Source organism: Globicephala melas, chromosome 19 (assembly GCF_963455315.2).
Source record: "Globicephala melas chromosome 19, mGloMel1.2, whole genome shotgun sequence".
In the NCBI taxonomy this organism is placed as follows: Eukaryota; Metazoa; Chordata; class Mammalia; order Artiodactyla; family Delphinidae; genus Globicephala; species Globicephala melas.
This window is the reverse complement of record NC_083332.1, coordinates 2,741,854-2,761,743: the sequence shown is the minus strand read 5'-3', so window position 1 is coordinate 2,761,743 and position 19,890 is coordinate 2,741,854. Positions and strand designations below refer to the sequence as shown.

Below are 19,890 nucleotides of genomic sequence, written 5' to 3'. Positions count from 1 at the left end.
CTAGTTAACTTCTTCCTCCTGGTGGGCGTTTCAGTATCTACAAGACAGCTCACAGGATATGGCTCAGAATATTACTTTATAGCCCTTAAGGAGGAACTAAAGTCCTTGACTGTGCCTAAAGACTAAATGATTATTATGCAGTTTTGTTGGGGTGTTTTCCTTTGTTTCTGCACTTTTTTACTTCTCTGATTAGACTTATTCTTTGACTAAAGTTTTCCCACAGACAGAAGGCAGGCTGAGGACATGGGGGGCAAGGACCATAGGGTTCTGCTCTGTTTCACTCTCCTTTGAAGGTTCCCACTTTCTAGACCCAGGAGATTTGATAGGTCTTTGAGAAACTTCAGCTGAATTTCTCCCTTCCTGTATTTTCTCCCTGCAGCGTTTCTGCACCTGTTTTCACTGACCACTGCCCTGTAACCCTCTTTCCACCCTCCTTGCCTCAATCTGATGCATCCTTCAAGTCTCTTATAATTCCCTTTCCTAGGCTTGCTTGTTCTACACGATGTAATCTCATGGACCCTGTGGGATCCCGTCTTACACTCAACACACATGATACTAATTACAGCTGATCTTCCCTATTCATGGATTCCATGCTTTTGAATTCACCCGATCACTAAAGTTTATTTGTAACTCCCCAGATCAGTGCTTGTGGTGCTTTCCGAAGTCATTCTTAGGCACGCACAGAAGGTTGAAGAAATATTTTTTAAAAATTGAAGTATTGTTGATTTACAACGTTGTGTTAATTTCTGCTGCACAGCAAAGTGATTCAGTTACACCTATATATGCTTTCTTTTTCATATTCTTTTCCATGATGGTTTATCACAGGATATTGAATATAGTTCCTTGTGCTACACAGTAGGACCTTGTTGTTTATTCATTCTATATAGAATAATAATTTCCATCAGCTAATCTCGAACTCCCAATCCAACCCTCCCCCTGCTTGTTCACTTCGTTATTGAGATGTGTGTTTAAATCTCCAATTATTCTTTTCTGTTTTTCGCTTTATATATTTTGAAGCTATACTATTTGGTACATAAAATTTTAGACTTGCTGTATCTTCCTGCTGGACTGATTCTGTTATGAAGTGTGCTGTGTTCAGTAACAATTTTGCCTTAAAATCTATTTTGGTAATGATACAGCTGTACCCATGTTTTTCGTGTTGGGGTGTGCACACTGCATTTTCCCCATTAATTTATGTTAAACGTTTTATGCTCTTGTACTTGAAGTGTACCTTTTATTTTTTATCTAATTTGACAAAGTCTTCTTTAGTGTTTAGCCCCCTTATGCTTATATAATTGCTGACACATTTGGAATTTAGTATATTTTCTTGTTTTCGATTGTTCCTTTTCTACCATTTTTTTTTTTTTTTTTTTTTTGCGGTACACGGACCTCTCACTGTTGTGGCCTCCCCTGTTGCGGAGCACAGGCTCCGGACGCGCAGGCTCAGCGGCCATGGCTCACGGGCCCAGCCGCTCCGCGGCATGTGGGATCTTCCCGGACCGGGGCATGAACCCGCGTCCCCTGCATTGGCAGGCGGACTCTCAACCACTGTGCCACCAGGGAAGCCCTCTACCATTTTTTGAATAAATGAAATACTTTGTAATATCATTTTTCTTTAACTTAGTTACACTCTTTTATTCTTAGAGTGGTTGCCCCAGAGAGTTCAATATTCATCTTTCACCGGTAGTTGACCTGAGATTACATCCGGACTTTACAGTCAATGCAAGAACCTTGAAACAGTTGTTTCATTTACTTTCTTTCATCCTTTGTGTTATTGTTTTCATATTTTACTACGTATGTTATAAAGTCCAGAAGATGTTGTTGTTGTCAAGGGGTAATATTCATTCACATTGATTCACACACCAGCTACTTCTGTGCTTTTTCTTTCCTTCTGTGCTGCTATACTTTCATCTGAAAAAGTTTTTAGACGGTTTTTAGTGGTATGTATGTCTGCTGGCGATAAATTCTGTTTTTAAAAGTTTAAAAATTTACGGCTTTATCGAGCTAAGATGGACAAATAAAAATTGTTCATGTCTAAGTTGTACAAAATGATTTTTAAAGCTATTCAACATTATTTAACACACATACGCATCGTGAAATAATCACTACAATCAAGTTAATGAACACATCCATCACCTCACATAGTTGACTTTGTGTGTGATGAGAACACTTAAGACTTACTCTCTTTGCAAATTCCAAGAATACAGTAGAGTATTATTAACCATAGCCACGAAGGTGTGCATTACATCCCTAGATATTACTCATTGTGTAATGGAAATGTGTACCGTTTGACTAACATCTCCCATTTCTCCCACCTCCCGGCGGCCCCTGGCTACTCAGCATTTGATTGGAAATCTCTTTATTTTCCCCTCATTTTTAAAGGATATTTTCACTGGACATAGAGTCTAAGTGGCAGGGTATTTTATTCTTTACAGCACTGTGAAGATGTCATTTCATTTTCACTTTTTTAAACATCTTTATTGGAGTATAATTGCTTTACAATGGTGTGTTAGTTTCTGCTTTATAACAAAGTGAATCAGTTATACATATACATATGTTCCCATATCTCTTCTCTCTTGCGTCTCCCTCCCTCCCACCCTCCCTATCCCACCCCTCTAGGTGGTCACAAAGCACCGAGCTGATCTCCCTGTGCTATGCGGCTGCTTCCCACTAGCGATCTATTTTACGTTTGGTAGTGTATATATGTCCATGCCTCTCTCTCACTTTGTCACAGCTTACCCTTCCCCCTCCCCGTATCCTCAAGTCCATTCTCTAGTAGGTCTGTGTCTTTATTCCCGTATTTGCCCCTAGATTCTTCATGACCATTTCTTTTTTTCCTTAGATTTTAAAAAATAGAATTAGTAAACAAAACTGTGTGACTGGTTGTTTAGATAATGAAATGAGGGTAACAGTTCATGGTATATAGGAAGTGCTTAGTAATGTTGATGTAAATAATAAACAATCTGTAATAAGATTAGAAAACTTTTTGGAGCTGAACAGAGGATTATAGCCTGGGAAACAGCCTCTCAGTAGCTGTGAGGGGACTCTCCAGAGGTAAAGGAGGGGCCAGGATACATGATTTTTTTTTTTTTGGTTGGGAAATGCATGCAGTCAGTCATACATCTTTGTAAAAGATGACTGTCAATCACAAAGAACAGGTCTCTCAGGTTGATTTTAGTGTTTATCTATGGAAAGATGCAAGAGTCTGGGGTCACTGAAATTCTTCCTTAGATGTGCATTTCACTATGTAGGAGCCTGAAGATGAAAGCACAGGAAGCTTCATCCTGTTTTTCCCATCCTGAATTCCCTTCAGGGCACTGATGGTGGGAGACTGCGGGGGTGGGGGGGGTGGGGGGGGTGAGACTTAACACTTCCTGTAACTGGATGGTGAACCACACTTCATGGTTAAAGCAGATGGACAATGTATGTGTGACAGGCCCGAAGACAGGCTGTTCTAGCTAGCATCAAGTTCAAGCCAAATCATGTATCATCCAGGAGGACCTCCCCATACCTCACGACGTGAACATTTCTTCCAGCAGTATCGTTTTTCCTTCTCCTTAGAGCTGAGGTCCTCATGTCTGTCCAGTGCTTTTCTAGGCACTGGTGGTACCGCCTAGGACAGGCAAGGTCTGTGTTCAGAGCGACTTGACATTCACGTGGAAGAGAGAGAGAGAGAGAAATAAGCCACACAAACACAGAGCAGGAGGTGCTGTGAGGAGAAAACAGGACACGTGGCTAGATTAGACAGTCTTGAAGGAGGTGGAAGTCATGGTTCATGGTCTTGGCTGTCTGTCTTCTACAGGTGCTATTCATTTTGTGGCTGCCAGCGTTCTTGAGTGAAGCTGGAAACCTTGCATGTTGGGCCAGATGACTTCTTCTCCTAGCGTCTTTGTAGAGGATGACTCCAGCGATAAGCTACTGTCTCACCTGATAGGCTGGGGTCGGTGTCAGCTGGAGGATTTCAAACTTTGCTTCTGGTCCCCACAGCTGCTGCCTGAACGTCCAGTAGATCTCCTGGGCAAACTTGAAAGCCATCAGGCCCACTCACCTGCTCGGTCTGTTGAAGGAACACTTATCCGTAAGGCGGATATGGGACGGGACCCTCCACATCTTTCCACATGAAGCTGACTTCGCTATACGAGCAAATGAGAGCAGAGATGAATGGTGAGTGGGTCTGTGCGGGGGATAGCTTCCTGGTGCTCGTGGGAGCAGGAAGGTTGCTGCTGGATTTCTACGGGGTCCTTCCAAGTTGCTGGTCTCCCCCTAAGAAAGACTCTCCCTGCCGGGAATGAAAGTTTAAAAGTACGAAGGCTGTGAGAGTTTGGAGCTCTAGCCTCGGAGGGGATGGTGATCAAAAGCAAGAAGAGGGAATTGAAACATGCATACCTAGTTTTGTTCCAAGGCTGCTTTCAAAAATGCAAATTTGTGCCAATGCAGTGGTTGCACTAGGGGGTGATTTGCTCACCACAGGAATTTCATGTTTGCTTATGCATGATTTTTTCCAAAGAGGTAAATGCAAAAGAAAAAACCTACAACGAGGGCTTCCCTGGTGGCGCAGTGGTTGAGGGTCTGCCTGCCGATGCAGGGGACACGGGTTCGTGCCCCGGTCCACGAAGATCCCACATGCCGTGGAGCAGCGGGGCCCGTGAGCCATGGCTGCTAAGCCTGCACGTCCGGAGCCTGTGCTCCGCAACGGGAGAGGCCACAGCAGTGAGAGGCCCGCGTACCGCAAAAACAAACAAAAAACCCACGAAACTGTACCCGGCTGTAGTATTCATTTATCTATTGTAATAGTGTAGCATTGCAGTATTTATTGTACCAGTCATGTGTTTCATAGTTAGCAAGTATAAAACTGCACTACCATCTTAATTGTTTGTCTTTTTAAAATGTATCACGGATCCCATTTTCCATCTGGATTTTGCTTGCGACTTTACCTACTGCAGAGAGTTTGAGGAATGCGTATGTCACTTTCTGGCAGACCTGGCTGCCTCTGAGACCTGTAGAAATTAATAACTTTTGCTGGTGCCTGTTACAAGGCAGGCACTAATCTTAATGCTTTCTATGCATTGGTACTGACTTTTCACACTCTCATAAGAAGGGGGTTCTGTTATTCCTGTTTTACAGACAAGGAAACTGAGGCACAAAGCTCAAGTAAATTGCCCAAGGTCACAGAGGTGGGATGTGAACCCAGGCAGTGGGTCTCCACGTCCTCTGTGCTTGACCATGTACTGCTTCTCTTGCCGTAGAATGAGAGCATGAGTCCAAGGAGTGGGATGGGAGTTGGCAACGTGAAGTCTTCCCCATCAGAGCTTTGGGCGTTGGAGGTTCTGAGTCACAGGAATTCAGGCTTCGAGCATCTTCTGGGCAGGACGAGGGGATGGGGACTCAATTCCCCTGCATCTTCAGTTCCGTCTTCCTCTCCTCCCCTCTCCCAGTCATAAATCCCTTACATATGGTTGTCTGGAATAGGCAGGTGTTGAGCAGAGAGCCTGGGAATGGGATCTAGAATCCTTAAATCCCATTTGGCTATCCCGGAGAGAGACACTGGCACAGAGGAGAATGACATTAAAGGAAGAACTTCCCTCCTGGCCACTGGTCCTAATTGGCAATGCCATGTCCTGCTTGAAGCTGCATCACAGGAGCCCCTTTTCCCCAGTCCTTACCTGGTTCCCACCTGGCCTTCTAAAGGGGGTGGGGCTTGCAGAAGATACCTCCTAAGCAGGAGGAAGCCCTAGACCACACCCATCCTACAGCAATGTGGGAGATGACGTAAAGGAACGGTGGACAGGTCAGGATCACTGATATCCCCATCAGCTCCGTCTTCTAGGAAACATGGCACCGTGAGAGTTTCTGTGCTTGAATGGAGCTGTGGCAGAGGGATTTGTGACTGAGTCTGTGAATGCACATGTTTATAGGCACAAGTGTGCCGTCTTTTAGGGACTATGGGTTTAAGAGTTCAGGTTTTAACAACGGAGCTGGATTCAAAGGCTGGTTCCACGTCACCAACTGTAACCCTGGACAAATTATGTACCACGGGGCCCCGTTCTGTCTTATTGAAAACAGCTAGCTACCTGAGTTTCTAGGGTGAAAACTTACAAGGCGTTGGGTGCAGTGTAGATTCTCAGTCATTTGTTCATCTTTGGGACAGTTTTTCTCTTAACAGTATCACTTCCCTGGTGGTTTCCAGATCCTGCATCATCACTGAGGATGACGCCAGACGGGCAGTATCAGAAGTGGGAGGGTCTTCAGCTTCTCACTGCACACACCCTCCACCCCACCAAGACTAGTTCATCAGATCTGGGAGAAGGGGTGAATGTTTAGTTCAACAGGCTTCCATAGATGGCCAAAGGGAAGTGAGAGCTGGGTTTTTTTTTTTATTAAGAAATTAGATTTAAATTCCAGGCTGTTCATTTGGAACAGCCCAGCTCTTTTTTTTGTACTTTCTGATTTTTTTTTAAATTTTAATTTTATTGGAGTATAGTTGATTTACAGTGTTTCGGGTGTACAGCAAAGCGATTCAGTTATACATATACATATATTCATTCTTTTTTAGATACTTTTCCCACATAGTTTATCATAGAATAGTGAGTAGATTTTCCTGTGCTATACAGTAGGTCCTTGTTGGTTATCTATCTTGTGTGTATGTCAATCCAAAACTCCTCAATTTATCCCTCCTCCCCAGTGTTCCCTCTCTTGGTAACCGTAAGTTTGTTTTTGATAACTGTAAGTCTGTTTCTGTTGTGTGGATAAGTTCATGTGTACCATTTTTAAAAACATTAGATTCCACATATGAGTGATATATGATACTTGTCTTTCTCCATTTGACTTGCTTTACTTAGTATGGTCATCTCTAGTTGCATCCATGTTGCTGCAGATGGTATTATCTCATTGTTTTCTATGGCTGAGTGATACTCCATTGTTCATATGTACCACATCTTCTTTATTCCTCTGTTGATGGACACTTAGGTTGCTTCCACGACCTGGCTATTGTAAATAGTGCTGCAATGAACATTGGGGTGCATGTGTCTTTTTGGATTATGGTTTTCTGCAGATAATATGCCCAGGAGTGGGATTGCTGGGTCATATGGTGCATGGGGAGACATGGAAGGGGTCCTTTTAGTTTTTGAGAATAGGACTTTGTGAGTGGCTATGTGAAACACATCAGGGGGCTGGGGTTAGACCATTTCTTGGTGCTTTTCTTCCGTGGCATTTTATTTCCAAAATATTAGAGTGGCTTCTGTGTGCTGGCATTGCTGTGCACACTTGGGGTACATCAGTGAACAAACAGGTTGGCTACCGGTCTCCTCCTCCGGGGTGGGGAGGCGGGTAATGGACGTGATGAATAAGTACATTATAGGGTGTGCTAGGAGGTGACAGATGCAGTGGAGAGTGGAGGGCAGGGCGGGTGGGGTCTGCCTAAGGTGTGTGCTTCAGGAATCAGGTGCAGTGTTGATCGGGACCATCAGGCACTACGGAGGCGCTAAGATTCGAGCAGAGACTCGGAAGGGAGGGAATGAGTCAAGTGGATATTGGGGTCGGGGGGAGAGCATTCCAGACAGGAGGCTGGCTGCATCCAAGGCCCCCAGGCAGGGATGGGCTTTCAGTGTGTGCTGTGGTCTTTGCAAAATAGCACGTTTCCAAAGTAGTTGGGTTGATGAGGCTTGAAGATAACGATTTTCAGTCTCTTCAATTCCAAGTCTGTCAGAGAAATGGTTGGTTCTACTAAGACCATCCATCATTATTAACTTTTTTTTTTTTTTTTTTTTGCGGTACGCGGGCCTCTCACCGTTGTGGCCTCTCCCGTTGCGGAGCACAGGCTCCGGACGCGCAGGCTCAGCGGCCACGGCTCACGGGCCCAGCCGCTCCGCGGCATGTGGGATCTTCCCGGACCGGGGCACGAACCCGTGTCCCCTGCATCGGCAGGCGGACTCTCAACCACTGCGCCACCAAGGAAGCCCCATTATTAACTTTTCTTTCAGTCGGGAAATCTCACTACCCCATCATCACTGTTTTATTTCAGAGATGGCACAGGTATGGGGACTCCAAGATCCAAACCAAGAAGAACCAGAGATGCTGGAAGAAGAAACAGGTTTGGCTCCTACTTTGTGATGATTACAGACAAATTGCTGGACGGAACATTCATTTTATGGGGTCCACATTGGCCATTTCCTTTGAAACTCTCTTCAATTTATAGTCTGCCAGAAACTTGCCAATCTGTTCTTCCTGTGCTGCCTACTGAGGAATAGGTTACCATAAACTGGACATTCCCTCTGGGTCCCCTCCAAGGTCTGAGATACCAGTGTCTGTTTCTGGTCTTTGTGTTGCATTAATAGGTATATGTATTTTTTTTATTTTTATTTTTCCCACAATTTTTAAAGGCTGCACCCTATTTACAGTTATTACAAACTATTGGCAATATTCCCCGTGTTGTACACTACATCCTTGTAGCCTATCTCACACACAGTAGTTTGTACACCCCAGTCTCCCACCCTCTCTACGAGCCCTCCCTGCTTCCCTTTCGCCACTGGCAACCCCTAGTTTGTTCTCTATATCTGTGAGCCTGCTGCTTTTTCGTTACTACCTCTAGTTTTTCTGCATTTTTTAGATGCCGCATATAAGTGATATTGTATCGTATTTGTCTTTCTCTGTCTGACTTTCTTCACTGAGCATAATACCCTCCAAGTCCATCCAAGTTGCTACAGTGGCAAAATTTCTTTCTTTTTATGGCTGAGTAATCCATTGTGTATGTGTTCCACATCTTCCTTATCCATTCACCTGTTGATGGACACTGACGTTGCTTCCATAGTTTGGCTATTGTGAGTAATGTAGCTGTATTTTTTTTGTATGGGTGGCCCCGTGGAGATTTTTCACACGGACAGACTAATACCTACTGTGATGGAGTAAGTTAAGGTGCATCAAAGAAATACATGCTGTACTTGTGTATAATCCAAAAAGAATCACAGAAAATGGAAAACGTGCAATGAAAAGCATTGATCCTTTGCCCAGCCCTGGACTTCCGTGGAATCAACCACAGCCTCTCTTGGCTACCATTTCGGCTGTTTATTTCTGTGTTCATAAGTGATGAACATATACTGCCGTTTCTTAGGTTTTCCATCAGTTATCTGCTGACTCATCATGGCAGGTAAGTATCTCTTCTCATTTATTCTCCAATAAAAGTTGGAGGAACAGGGATTGAGTGTCATGTGGATATAAGTCAGTGCTGAGCCATGTAATTAATCAGGATTACATGCTATGTTCATTTTCTAGGGCTGCTGTAATAAACTAACACAGACTGGGTGCTTAAACAATAGATGTTTATTTTTATTTTCTAGGTGCTGGAGAGAAAATGCCCACAACCAGGGCGTCAGCAGGGCTGTGCTTCCTCCAGAAGCTTGGGGAGAGAATCGGTCCTTCGTCTTTCCAGCTTCCTGTGGCTGTTGGCATCCCTGGGGTTGTGGGAGCATCACTTCAATTCCCACCCTGTGGTCACATGGCCTCCTCTTTTGTCTCGGAATTCTCTCTGCCTCTCTTTTATGGAAATACATCTGATTGCATTGGGTGCAATCCAGGGTAAGCTTCTCTTCTCAGGGTCCTTAATCACATCTTTTGTCACATAAGGTTCTGGGGATTCAGATGTGGATATATCTTTTGGGGGGGTCACTATTGAGCCCACTACACATGACTTTTGGGGGGAACCATTTTCTATTTTTTAAAAAAATTTATTTAGTTTATTGGGCTTCCCTGCTGGCGCAGTGGTTGAGAGTCCGCCTGCCGATGCAGGGGACACGGGTTCGTGTCCCGGTCCGGGAAGATCCCACATGCCGTGGAACGGCTGGGCCCGTGAGCCATGGCCGCTGAGCCTGCGCGTCCGGAGCCTGTGCTCCGCAATGGGAGAGGCCACAACAGTGAGAGGCCCGTATACTGCAAAAAAAAAAAAAAAGAAAAATATTATTTATTTTTGGCTGCGTTGGGTCTTCGTTGCTGTTCGTGGGCTCTATCTAGTTGCGGTGAGCGGGGGCTACTCTTTATTGCAGCGCATGGGCTTCTTATTGCAGTGGCTTCTCTTGTCACAGAGCACAGGCTCTAGGCACACAGGCTTCTGTAGTTGTGGTGCGTGGACTCAGTACTTGTGGCACTCGGGCACTAGATCGCAAGCTCAGTAGTTGTGGCGCACGGGCTTAGTTGCTCCGCGGCATGTGGAATCTTCCTGGACCAGGGCTTGCACCCACGTCCCCTGCATTGGCAGTCAGATTCTTAACCACTGCACCACCAGAGAAGCCCCCATTTTCTATTTTTGTTTGAGGTAATCATTGCTTTGTTTTGTTTTAACTTTCTATGCAACTACCATTACATCATCCCAAAGTTCTTTGGGAAGCATAACACCATCAAATATATCAAGGAATCAGTCGGCTCCCTTGTCATAATTTCTAGACCGTTTCCAGAAGCCGCATATCCTTCTCCATTCCATATCGGTTGCCACGTAGCTGCCATCCTGGGACTCCATTTAATCTTAAATTCCACTTTCTTTTTAAATTGAAGTATAGTTGATGTACAATGTTGTGTTAGTTTCAGTTATCCAGCACAGTGATTCACATATATATATATATCCACTCCTCTGTTGATGGACATTTAGGTTGCTTCCATGTCTTGTCTATCATAAATAATGCTGCAGTGAACATTGGGGTGCATGTATCTCTTCAGATTATAGTTTTCTTCAGATACATGCCCAGGAATGGGCATATGGTAGCTCTATTTTGAGGTTTTGTTTTTTTTTTTTTTTTTGCGGTACGCAGACCTCTCACTGCTGTGGCCTCTCCCGTTGCGGAGCACAGGCTCTGGATGCGCAGGCTCAGCGGCTATGGCTCACGGACCCAGCCGCTCCGCGGCATGTGGGATCCTCCCGGACCGGGGCACAAACCCGTGTCCCCTGCATCGGCAGGCAGACTCTCAACCACTGCGCCACCAGGGAAGCCCGAGAGTTAATTTTACTAGGCACAGTTTGGAGATAGAAAAGTGGAGCACAGAGATTAGATACTAAGAGGCAGAGCTCTGAATCTGTCTTAAGTCTATTTAACTTTAAGTCTGAACGCTTAGGGATTATACCTGTGGTCCGCCTCACTTACGTGGTTGCTTTCCTCCAAAAACAATTGTTAAGGATTGTAGGAATAAAACACCTGGTGTTGTGCAAACTCTGCTTTTTTGGTTACACATTTTCATATTCAGAACTGCAGTGAGTCTCTTTTGTTAAGGTCTTTTCTTGCCTCCTGTAGATCATATTCTGGGTGTTGGTTGAGTTTTATTTACTCTCATCAGCCTTCTCTCTCTCCCTCACAAAGGACAGGGGCTGCCGATTTCAGGAAACATCAGTGGGAGGACATTTGCTCTGTGTTTTGCAATGGGAACATGAGAGAGCTGGACCTGAGTAACAGCAAGCGTAATACTTCATCTATGAAGGAACTCTGTTATAAGCTGAGAAGTCCAAGGTGCAAACTCCAAAAGCTGACGTAAGTGTGAGACTCTCACGGTTTGAAGAATGCAATAGGAGAATAACCCACTTTTTTTTTTTCTTTTTGATGACAGCCGTGAGTTATCTATTGGCCAGAAAGTAAGCTAGGTACGCAGGAGAATAAAATAAAGGGACTTACATTCATGGAGCTGCTAATTAGGCAAAGTAGATTGAAATTTAAAAAAAGGGCCATCTGCGGCGGCAGTAGGTGGCAAGTTGGTCAGAAGGGATTTGACCATTCTAGAGCACGTTGATTTAGAGCCATTCACAACTCACTTCTTGTCATGAATATGGCGTTAGAATTCAGTTAGTATATGACATTCCCTTGTAAATGGCATCCTTTATTTCCGCTTGGTGTATTTGAAGCTGAACCTTTAATAGTTTAGGTATCACAGCGGCAACTCAGATGGGGGGTTCTGGCATCACCTCTACAGAAAGTTGTACAGTGTGATTTTCTGAGAGGAAGTACCCACAAAACATAGAAGATGGAATATTTAGGGTACCACCGTGAAACTAAAAATGATGACTCAAAAAAATAATTCATCTCATGTTTTTAACTGAAAAAGGGCAATCTATCTTGCACGAGAGATACATGTAGACAAACTACTTTTTCCTTAAGACGTTTAAGGTGGACTTGTTTTTGAGCCAAATACGAAGGAATAGAAAATGTCTAGGGCATGGTAGGGGCAGAGTGTTTGAGAAGAGCTAAAGGTATGTGGAGTCCATGAGACGTGCTCTGTGTCTTAAGGAAAGGTGAGTCATTTGTGGTACAGCATTTATTCATTCAATAGATATTTATTGAGCATCTGGTATCTGTTCTGAGGTTATAGCAGTGAACAGAACAGGTCATTCTTGCCTTCATGGAGCCTACACTGGGTTGGAGAAACAAACTTAAATAATCAGGATGGTATATGAGATGGTGACATCTCCCAAAGCAGAAGGAAATCAGTTCAGCAACTCAGAAAGGGTGTGAAAGAGGGAAGCTTTGCACTTTTAGATAGGGGAGGCCCCCTCTGCCTTCCCTATCTACCTGAGAGATATTTGAGTAAAGATCTGTACATTGGATATGAAGCATAATTTGGGATTGAAACTTAGTGGTCCTGTAGCATGCTGCAAGTAGAAACGACAGATTCTCAAATCTGGCCCAAAGATAGGGAAGAGTTAGCAGGTGGACTTCGACCTTGAGGGAGAAGCCAGGGAAAAAATTAACTGATAAAGGACACAGCCAATAGTACTTAGAGTGGAATTTGAGATGGAATTTGGTTAGATGTTCTGGAGTCTAGGACAACTAACTCTATCCTACTCTTCCTCCACCTTTCTCAAGGTCATGCCTCAAGGTCTAAAAATCAGATGCAGGCACTGATTCAACGATTTAAGAGCAGAAGAGTTGACGATGTTTTTCCTCACACTTCTGTGTGTTGAGTGAACCAGATCAAATACACGGGTGGCAGGCTTAAACAGCCTTTGATGTCCTTTTCTTTCTCTCTCCCCCTCTCCCCCTCTCCCCCTCTCCCCCTCTCCCCCTCTCCCCCTCTCCCCCTCTCCCCCTCTCCCCCTCTCCCCCTCTCCCCCTCTCCCCCTCTCCCCCTCTCCCCCTCTGCCCCTCTCCCCCTCTGCCCCTCTCCTCCCCTCCCCTCTTTCTTCCTTCCTTCCTTCCTTTCTTCTATTTTCATTCTATAACTTAGTTCTCAAGATAAGGAGAAACAAGTTCAAGAAAAAAACGAGAGAGTTGTTCTCACCAGTCCTCTCTGGGTTGGTGTGGGATGGGTGGTCACCTCCCTAGAAGAGTGTCGGTAGTCCCAGGACATCTTACATTAGATCTGGGGAGGAGTGGGGAGAAGATGGATTCCTGACTTCATACATCCAGCTGAGCTTAGTGATCATATTTGAGATTGCCTTTTCAACATTTTAGTACCATGACTCAAATCAATGTTTGGACTCCTCTTATGTTTTTTTGTTTTAAAAAATTAATTAAATTTATTTTTGGCCACTTTGGGTCTTCGTTGCTGCATGTGGGCTTTCTCTAGTTGTGGCGAGCAGGGGCTATTCTTTGTTGTGGTGTGTGGGCTTCTCATTGCGGTGACTTCTCTTGTTGCAGAGCACGGGCTCTAGAGCGCAGGCTCAGTAGTTGTGGTGCACAGGCTTAGTTGCTCCGCAGCATGTGGGATCTTCCTGGACCAGAGCTCAAACCCGTGTCCCCTGCATTGGCAGGTGGATTCTTAACCACTGCGCCACCAGGGAAGTCCCTCCTCTTATGTCTTGTACATCATCCTTGAGGTTGTGTACGTGTGTGTTAGAAAGGAAAGATGAGGAAGCAGGCTTCTCTCCCCAAACTTTCTCACTGCCTCTCTTCCTCAGGTGCAAGTCGGTGTCTCCTGTGAAGATTCTGAAGGAGCTTGTCATCGTGCTTCATGGTAACCACAAGCTGACCCACCTGGATCTGAGCTCTAACAACCTAGGAATTACTGTGTCCAAGATGATTTTTAGAACTTTGAGGCACTCAGCCTGCAACCTCAAGTATCTGTGGTAAGTCTTTGCTCTTCCAGATCTGTCCCCAAGATCACGCGTAGGTTTGATGATTCATTGGGAGGACAGGAGTCAACACTGCAGGAAAAGAATACAGACAAAGACTAGCAAAGAGGGAAAAAAATGCATGGGTGTAGAGCAGTTGTTCTCAAATTTTAACGTATATCAGAATCACTCAAGGGCGCATGTTAAAACACAGATTCCTGGAATCCACCCCCAGGATCCAGCAGGTCTATTGAGGGGCCTGATAATTAGCATTTCTAATAGACTCTGAGGTGATGCCGGACTGTGGACCACACTTTGAGTAACACTGACTTGAAAGGGCGTAGCCGTCTTGTCTTTGAAGGGATGAGACACGGGGAGAAATCAGCTCTTGTTCATGGAGCAAGGGGGTCTCTAAACAAAGACCACTCTTCCCAGGAGTAACTGCCTATCCTGGGGCCTCTTTGATAGGTTGGAATCGTGTGGCCTCACCCCTAGGGTTTGTCATCAGCTCTTTGTGGAACTCAGCAGGAACTCAAGTCTGAAATTCCTCAGCCTGGGGGACAATGATCTCTCTCACGTTGAGCTGAAAAGACTGCAGGGGCCCGTTGGGATGTCCAAGTGCTCCCTGAAGCAGCTGTCGTAAGTCCTCCTGCTTTTTCAAAACTACTTTCTTTGCGAGTTTGAGTGGCAGCGTGGGGTTGGCAGTGGGACTGTGTTTCGGGAGCCTTGGGGATCCCCCTGTTGGTCCCGCATCCCGCTGACACAGTTCTTGTCATCTTCATCCTTCTCACCGTTCTCCTTAGGGCTCCATCTCAGCCAGCTTTGCCTTCACCTTGGTCTTGGGCACCTTGACCATCAGCTTCTCTTGTACAACCTCCTTAGGCTTCTGCCAGCCTCCTCCAAACACAGTGGTTTTCAGCGAGGGCCAGTTTTGTCCCCACTGGGCACATTAGGCAGTGTCTGGACCCACGCTTGTCTTTCAGCTTTGGGAAGGGGAGGACGCTCCAGGCATCTAGTGGGTAATCTCGTGCTCCTGGCATTGACCAGGTGTGATCAATATCCTACGATGTACTGGAGGGCCCCCTACAATCAAGAATGATCTGCCCTGAAGGTCAGTAGGAATGAGAATGAGACATCTTACCTTTACCCACATTATTCTCCTCCATGAATATTATGTTCCTTATCTAATTTAACTTTTCCATGATTTTGGGTCCCAGATGTATGGCCCAAGGGACTGAGAGTTTGAGAAGGAGATAGGAAACCGGGCATAGCTGGGGCTCACCTTGCATCTTCACCTCCCGCAGCCTGGAGAAATGCAGCCTGTTGGCGGCCCACTGTCAGGACCTGGCCTTGCTTCTCATCAGCACCCAGGGAATGACTCGACTGTGCCTGGGAATTAATCAGCTCCAGGATGATGATGTGAGGCTGCTGTGTGCTTCCCTGCCTCACCCCGAGTGTGTCTGAGAGAGACTGGTGTAAGTTCCTCCTCATTCGGTGTCTGGAAATGACCCTCCGTGGGGTTAGGCGTTGAAGAAGACAGTGGCTCCTTCATTCGGGATCCAGTTATGTCGTTGAAAACTAACGTTCATGGAGCACTTACTCAATGTGCTAGTCATTGCTCTAAACACAGATTCTGAGTAGCACCCCCAAATCTGTTGAATCAGTCTCTGGAGATGGTGACAAGAAATTCAGTTTTAACAGGGACTCCAGGAAATTTTTAAAAGATACTTATTTATTTATTTGGCTGTGCCAGGTCTTAGTTGCGGCATGTGGGATCTTCACTGCAGCATGCGGGATCTTTAGTTGTGGCATGTGGGATCTTTTTTTTTCTTTTAATTAATTTTTATTGGGGTATAGCTGCTTTACAACGTTGTGTTAGCTTCTACTGCACAGCAAAATGAATCGGCCGTACATATACATGTATCCCCTCCACTTCGGACACTACAGTGCATGAAGTAGGGTTCCCTGTGCTATACAGTGTGTTCCCATCAGTTGTCTATTCTATACATAGTACCAGTAGTGTATAGGTGTCAATCCCAATCTCCCAATTCCTCCCACCCCACCCCTTTCCCCCTTCATATCCATACATTTGTTTTTTACATCTGTCTCTGTATTTCTGCTTGGCAATTAAGGTCATCTATACCATTTTTCTAGATTCTACATATATGCGTTAATATACGATATTTTTCTCTTTCTGACTTACTTCACTCTGTATGACAGTCTCTAGGTCCATCCACCTCACTACAAATAACTCTACTTCGTTTCTTTTAATGGCTGAGTAATATTCCATTGTATATATGTGCCACATCTTCTTTATCCATTCATCTGATGATGGACACTTAGGTTGTTTCCATCTCCAGGCTATTGTAAATAGAGCTGCAGTGAACATTTTGGTACATGACTCTTTTTGAATTATGGTTTCTCAGGGTATATGCCCAGCAGTGGGATTGCTGGGTTGTATGGCAGTTCTATTTTTAGATTTGTAAGGAACCTCCATACTGTTCTCCATAGTGGCTGTATCAATTTACATTCGTACCAACAGTGCAATAGGGTTCCCTTTTCTATGCAACCTCTCCAGCATTTATTGTTTGTAGATTTTTTGATGATGGCCATTCTGACTGGTGTGAGATGATATCTCATTGTAGTTTTTTTGTTTTTTTTTCTTTTTTTGCGGTTGGCGGGCCTCTCACTGTTGTGGCCTCTCCCGTTGCGGAGCACAGGCTCCGGACGCGCAGGCTCAGCGGCCACGGCTCACGAGCCTAGCCGCTCCGTGGCATGTGGGATCTTCCCGGATCGGGGCACGAACCCGTGTGCCTTGCATCGGCAGGCAAACTCTCAAACACCGCACCACCAGGGAAGCCCTCATTGTAGTTTTGATTTGCATTTCTCTAATGATTAATGATGTTGAGCATTCTTGCATGTGTTTGTTGGCAGTCTGTATATCTTCTTTGGAGAAATGTCTGTTTAGGTCTTCTGCCCATTTTTGGATTGGGTTGTTTGTTTTTTTGATATTGAGCTGCATGAGCTGCTTGTAAATTTTGGAGATTAATCCTTTGTCAGTTGCTTCATTTGCAAATATTTTCTCCCATTCTGAGGGTTGTCTTTTGGTCTTGTTTATGGTTTCCTTTGCTGTGCAAAAGCTTTGAAGTTTCATAAGGTCCCATTTGTTTATTTTTGTTTTTATTTCCATGTCTCTAGGAGGTGGGTCAAAAAGGATCTTGCTGTGATTTATGTCATAGAATGTTCTGCCTATGTTTTCCTCTAAGAGTTTGATAGTTTCTGGCCTTACATTTAGGTCTTTAATCCATTTTGAGCTTATTTTTGTGTATGGTGTTAGGGAGTGATCTAACCTCATACTTTTACATGTACCTGTCCAGTTTTCCTAGCACCACTTACTGAAGAGGCTGTCCTTTCTCCACTGTATATTCCTGCCTCCTTTATCAAAGTTAGGGTGACCATATGTGCGTGGGTTTATCTCTGGGCTTTCTATCCTGTTCCATTGATCTATCTTTCTGTTTTTGTGCCAGTACCATACTGCCTTGATTACTGTAGCTTTGTAGTATAGTCTGAAGCCAGGGAGCCTGATTCCTCAAGCTCCGTTTTTCGTTCTCAAGATTACTTTGGCTATTCGGGGTCTTTTGTGTTTCCATACAAATTGTGAAATTTTTTGTCCTAGTTCTGTGAAAAATGCCAGTGGTAGTTTGATAGGGATTGCATTGAATCGGTAGATTGCTTTGGGTAGTAGAGTCATTTTCAAAATGTTGATTCTTCCAATCCAAGAACATGATATATCTCTCCATCTATTTGTATCATCTTTAATTTCTTTCATCAGTGTCTTATACTTTTCTGGATACAGGTCTTTTGTCTCCTTAGGTAGGTTTAATCCTAGATATTTTATTCTTTTTGTTGCAGTAGTAAATGGGAGTGTTTTCTTAATTTCACTTTCAGATTCTTCATCATTAGTGTATAGGAATGGCAGAGATTTCTGTGCATTAATTTTGTATCCTGCTACTTTACCAGATTCATTGATTAGCTCTAGTAGTTTTCTGGTAGCATCTTTAGGATTCTCTAGAGTATCATGTCATCTGCAAACAGTGACAGCTTTATTTCTTCTTTTCCGATTTGGATTCCTTTTCTTTTCTTTTCTTTTCTGATTGCTGTGGCTAAAACTTCCAAAACTATGTGGAATAACAGTGGTGAGAGTGGGCAACCTTGTCTTATTCCTGATCTTAGTGGAAATGCTTTCAGTTTTTCACCATTGAGGACGATGTTGGCTGTGGATTTGTCATATATGGCCTTTATTATGTTGAGGAAAGTTCCCTCTGCCTACTTTCTGCAGGGTTTTTTATCATAAATGGGTGTTGAATTTTGTCGAAAGCTTTCTCTGCATCTATTGAGATGATCATATGGTTTTTCTCCTTCAATTTGTTAATATGGTGTATCACACTGATTGATTTGCGTATATTGAAGAATCCTTGCATTCCTGGAATAAACCCCCCTTGATCATGGTGTATGATCCTTTTAATGTGCTGTTGGATTCTGTTTGCTAGTATTTTGTTGAGGATTTTTGCATCTATGTTCATCAGTGATATTGGCCTGTAGTTTTCTTTCTTTGTGACATCCTTGTCTGCTTTTGGTATCAAGGTGATGGTGGCCTTGTAGAATGAGTTTGGGAGTGTTCCTCCCTCTGCTATATTTTGGAAGAGTTTGAGAAGGATAGGTGTTAGCTCTTCTCTAAATGTTTGATAGAATTTGCCTGTGAAGCCATCTGGTTCTGGGCTTTTCTTTGTTGGAAGATTTTGAATCACAGTTTCAATTTCAGTGCTTGTGATTGGTCTGTTCATATTTTCTATTTCTTCCTGATTCAGTCTTGGCAGGTTGTGCATTTCTAAGAATTTGTCCATTTCATCCAGATTGTCCATTTTATTGGCATAGAGTTGCTTGTAGTAATCTCTCATGATCTTTTGTATTTCTGCAGTGTCAGTTGTTACTTCTCCTTTTTCATTTCTAATTCTATTGATTTGAGTCTTCTCTCTTTTTTCTTGATGAGTCTGGCTAATGGTTTATCAATTTTGTTTATCTTCTCAAAGAACAAGCTTTTAGTTTTATTGATCTTTGCTATCGTTTCCTTCATTTCTTTTTCATTTATTTCTGATCTGATTTTTATGATTTCTTTCCTTCTGCTAACTTTGTGGTTTTTTTGTTCTTCTTTCTCTAATTGCTTTAGGTGCAAAGTTAGGTTGTTTATTTGAGATGTTTCTTGTTTCTTGAGGTACGCTTGTATAGCTATAAACTTCCGTCTTAGAACTGCTTTTGCCGCATCCCATAGGTTTGGGGTCGTCGTGTCTCCCTTGTCATTTGTTTCTAGGTATTTTTTGATTTCCTCTTTAATTTCTTCAGTGATCACTTCGTTATTTAGTAGCATATTGTTTAGCCTCCATGTGTTTGTAATTTTTACAGATCTTTTCCTGTAATTGATATCTAGTCTCATAGCTTGTGGTCGGAAAAGATACTTGATAGAATTTCAATTTTCTTAAATTTACCAAGGCTTGATTTGTGACCCAAGATATGGTCTATCCTGGAGAATGTTCCATGAGCACTTGAGAAGAAAGTGTATTCTGTTGTTTTTGGATGGAATGTCCTATAGATATCAATTAAGTCCATCTTGTTTAATGTATCATTTAAAGCTTGTGTTTCCTTATTTATTTTCATTTTGGATGATCTGTCCATTGGTGAAAGTGGGGTGTTAAAGTCTCCTACTATGAATGTGTTACTGTCGATTTCCCCTTTTATGGCTGTTAGTATTTGCCTTATGTATTGAGGTGCTCCTGTGTTGGGTGCATAAATATTTACAATTGTTATATCTTCTTCTT

The 19,890-nt window shown here is 43.7% G+C and overlaps 1 protein-coding gene across 1 annotated transcript in view; it reads left to right on the top strand.

The window, feature by feature from the left end:
* NLRP9 (NLR family pyrin domain containing 9) overlaps positions 1-15,496 on the top strand; it is a 63,091-nt gene extending 47,595 nt beyond the window's left edge. Inside the window, 4 exon segments of the mRNA XM_070044337.1 lie at positions 11,337-11,504; positions 13,865-14,032; positions 14,486-14,656; positions 15,322-15,496. Of these exon segments, the coding sequence (XP_069900438.1) occupies positions 11,337-11,504; positions 13,865-14,032; positions 14,486-14,656; positions 15,322-15,496 (682 nt within the window).
* The last annotated feature ends 4,394 nt before the right edge of the window (positions 15,497-19,890 follow it).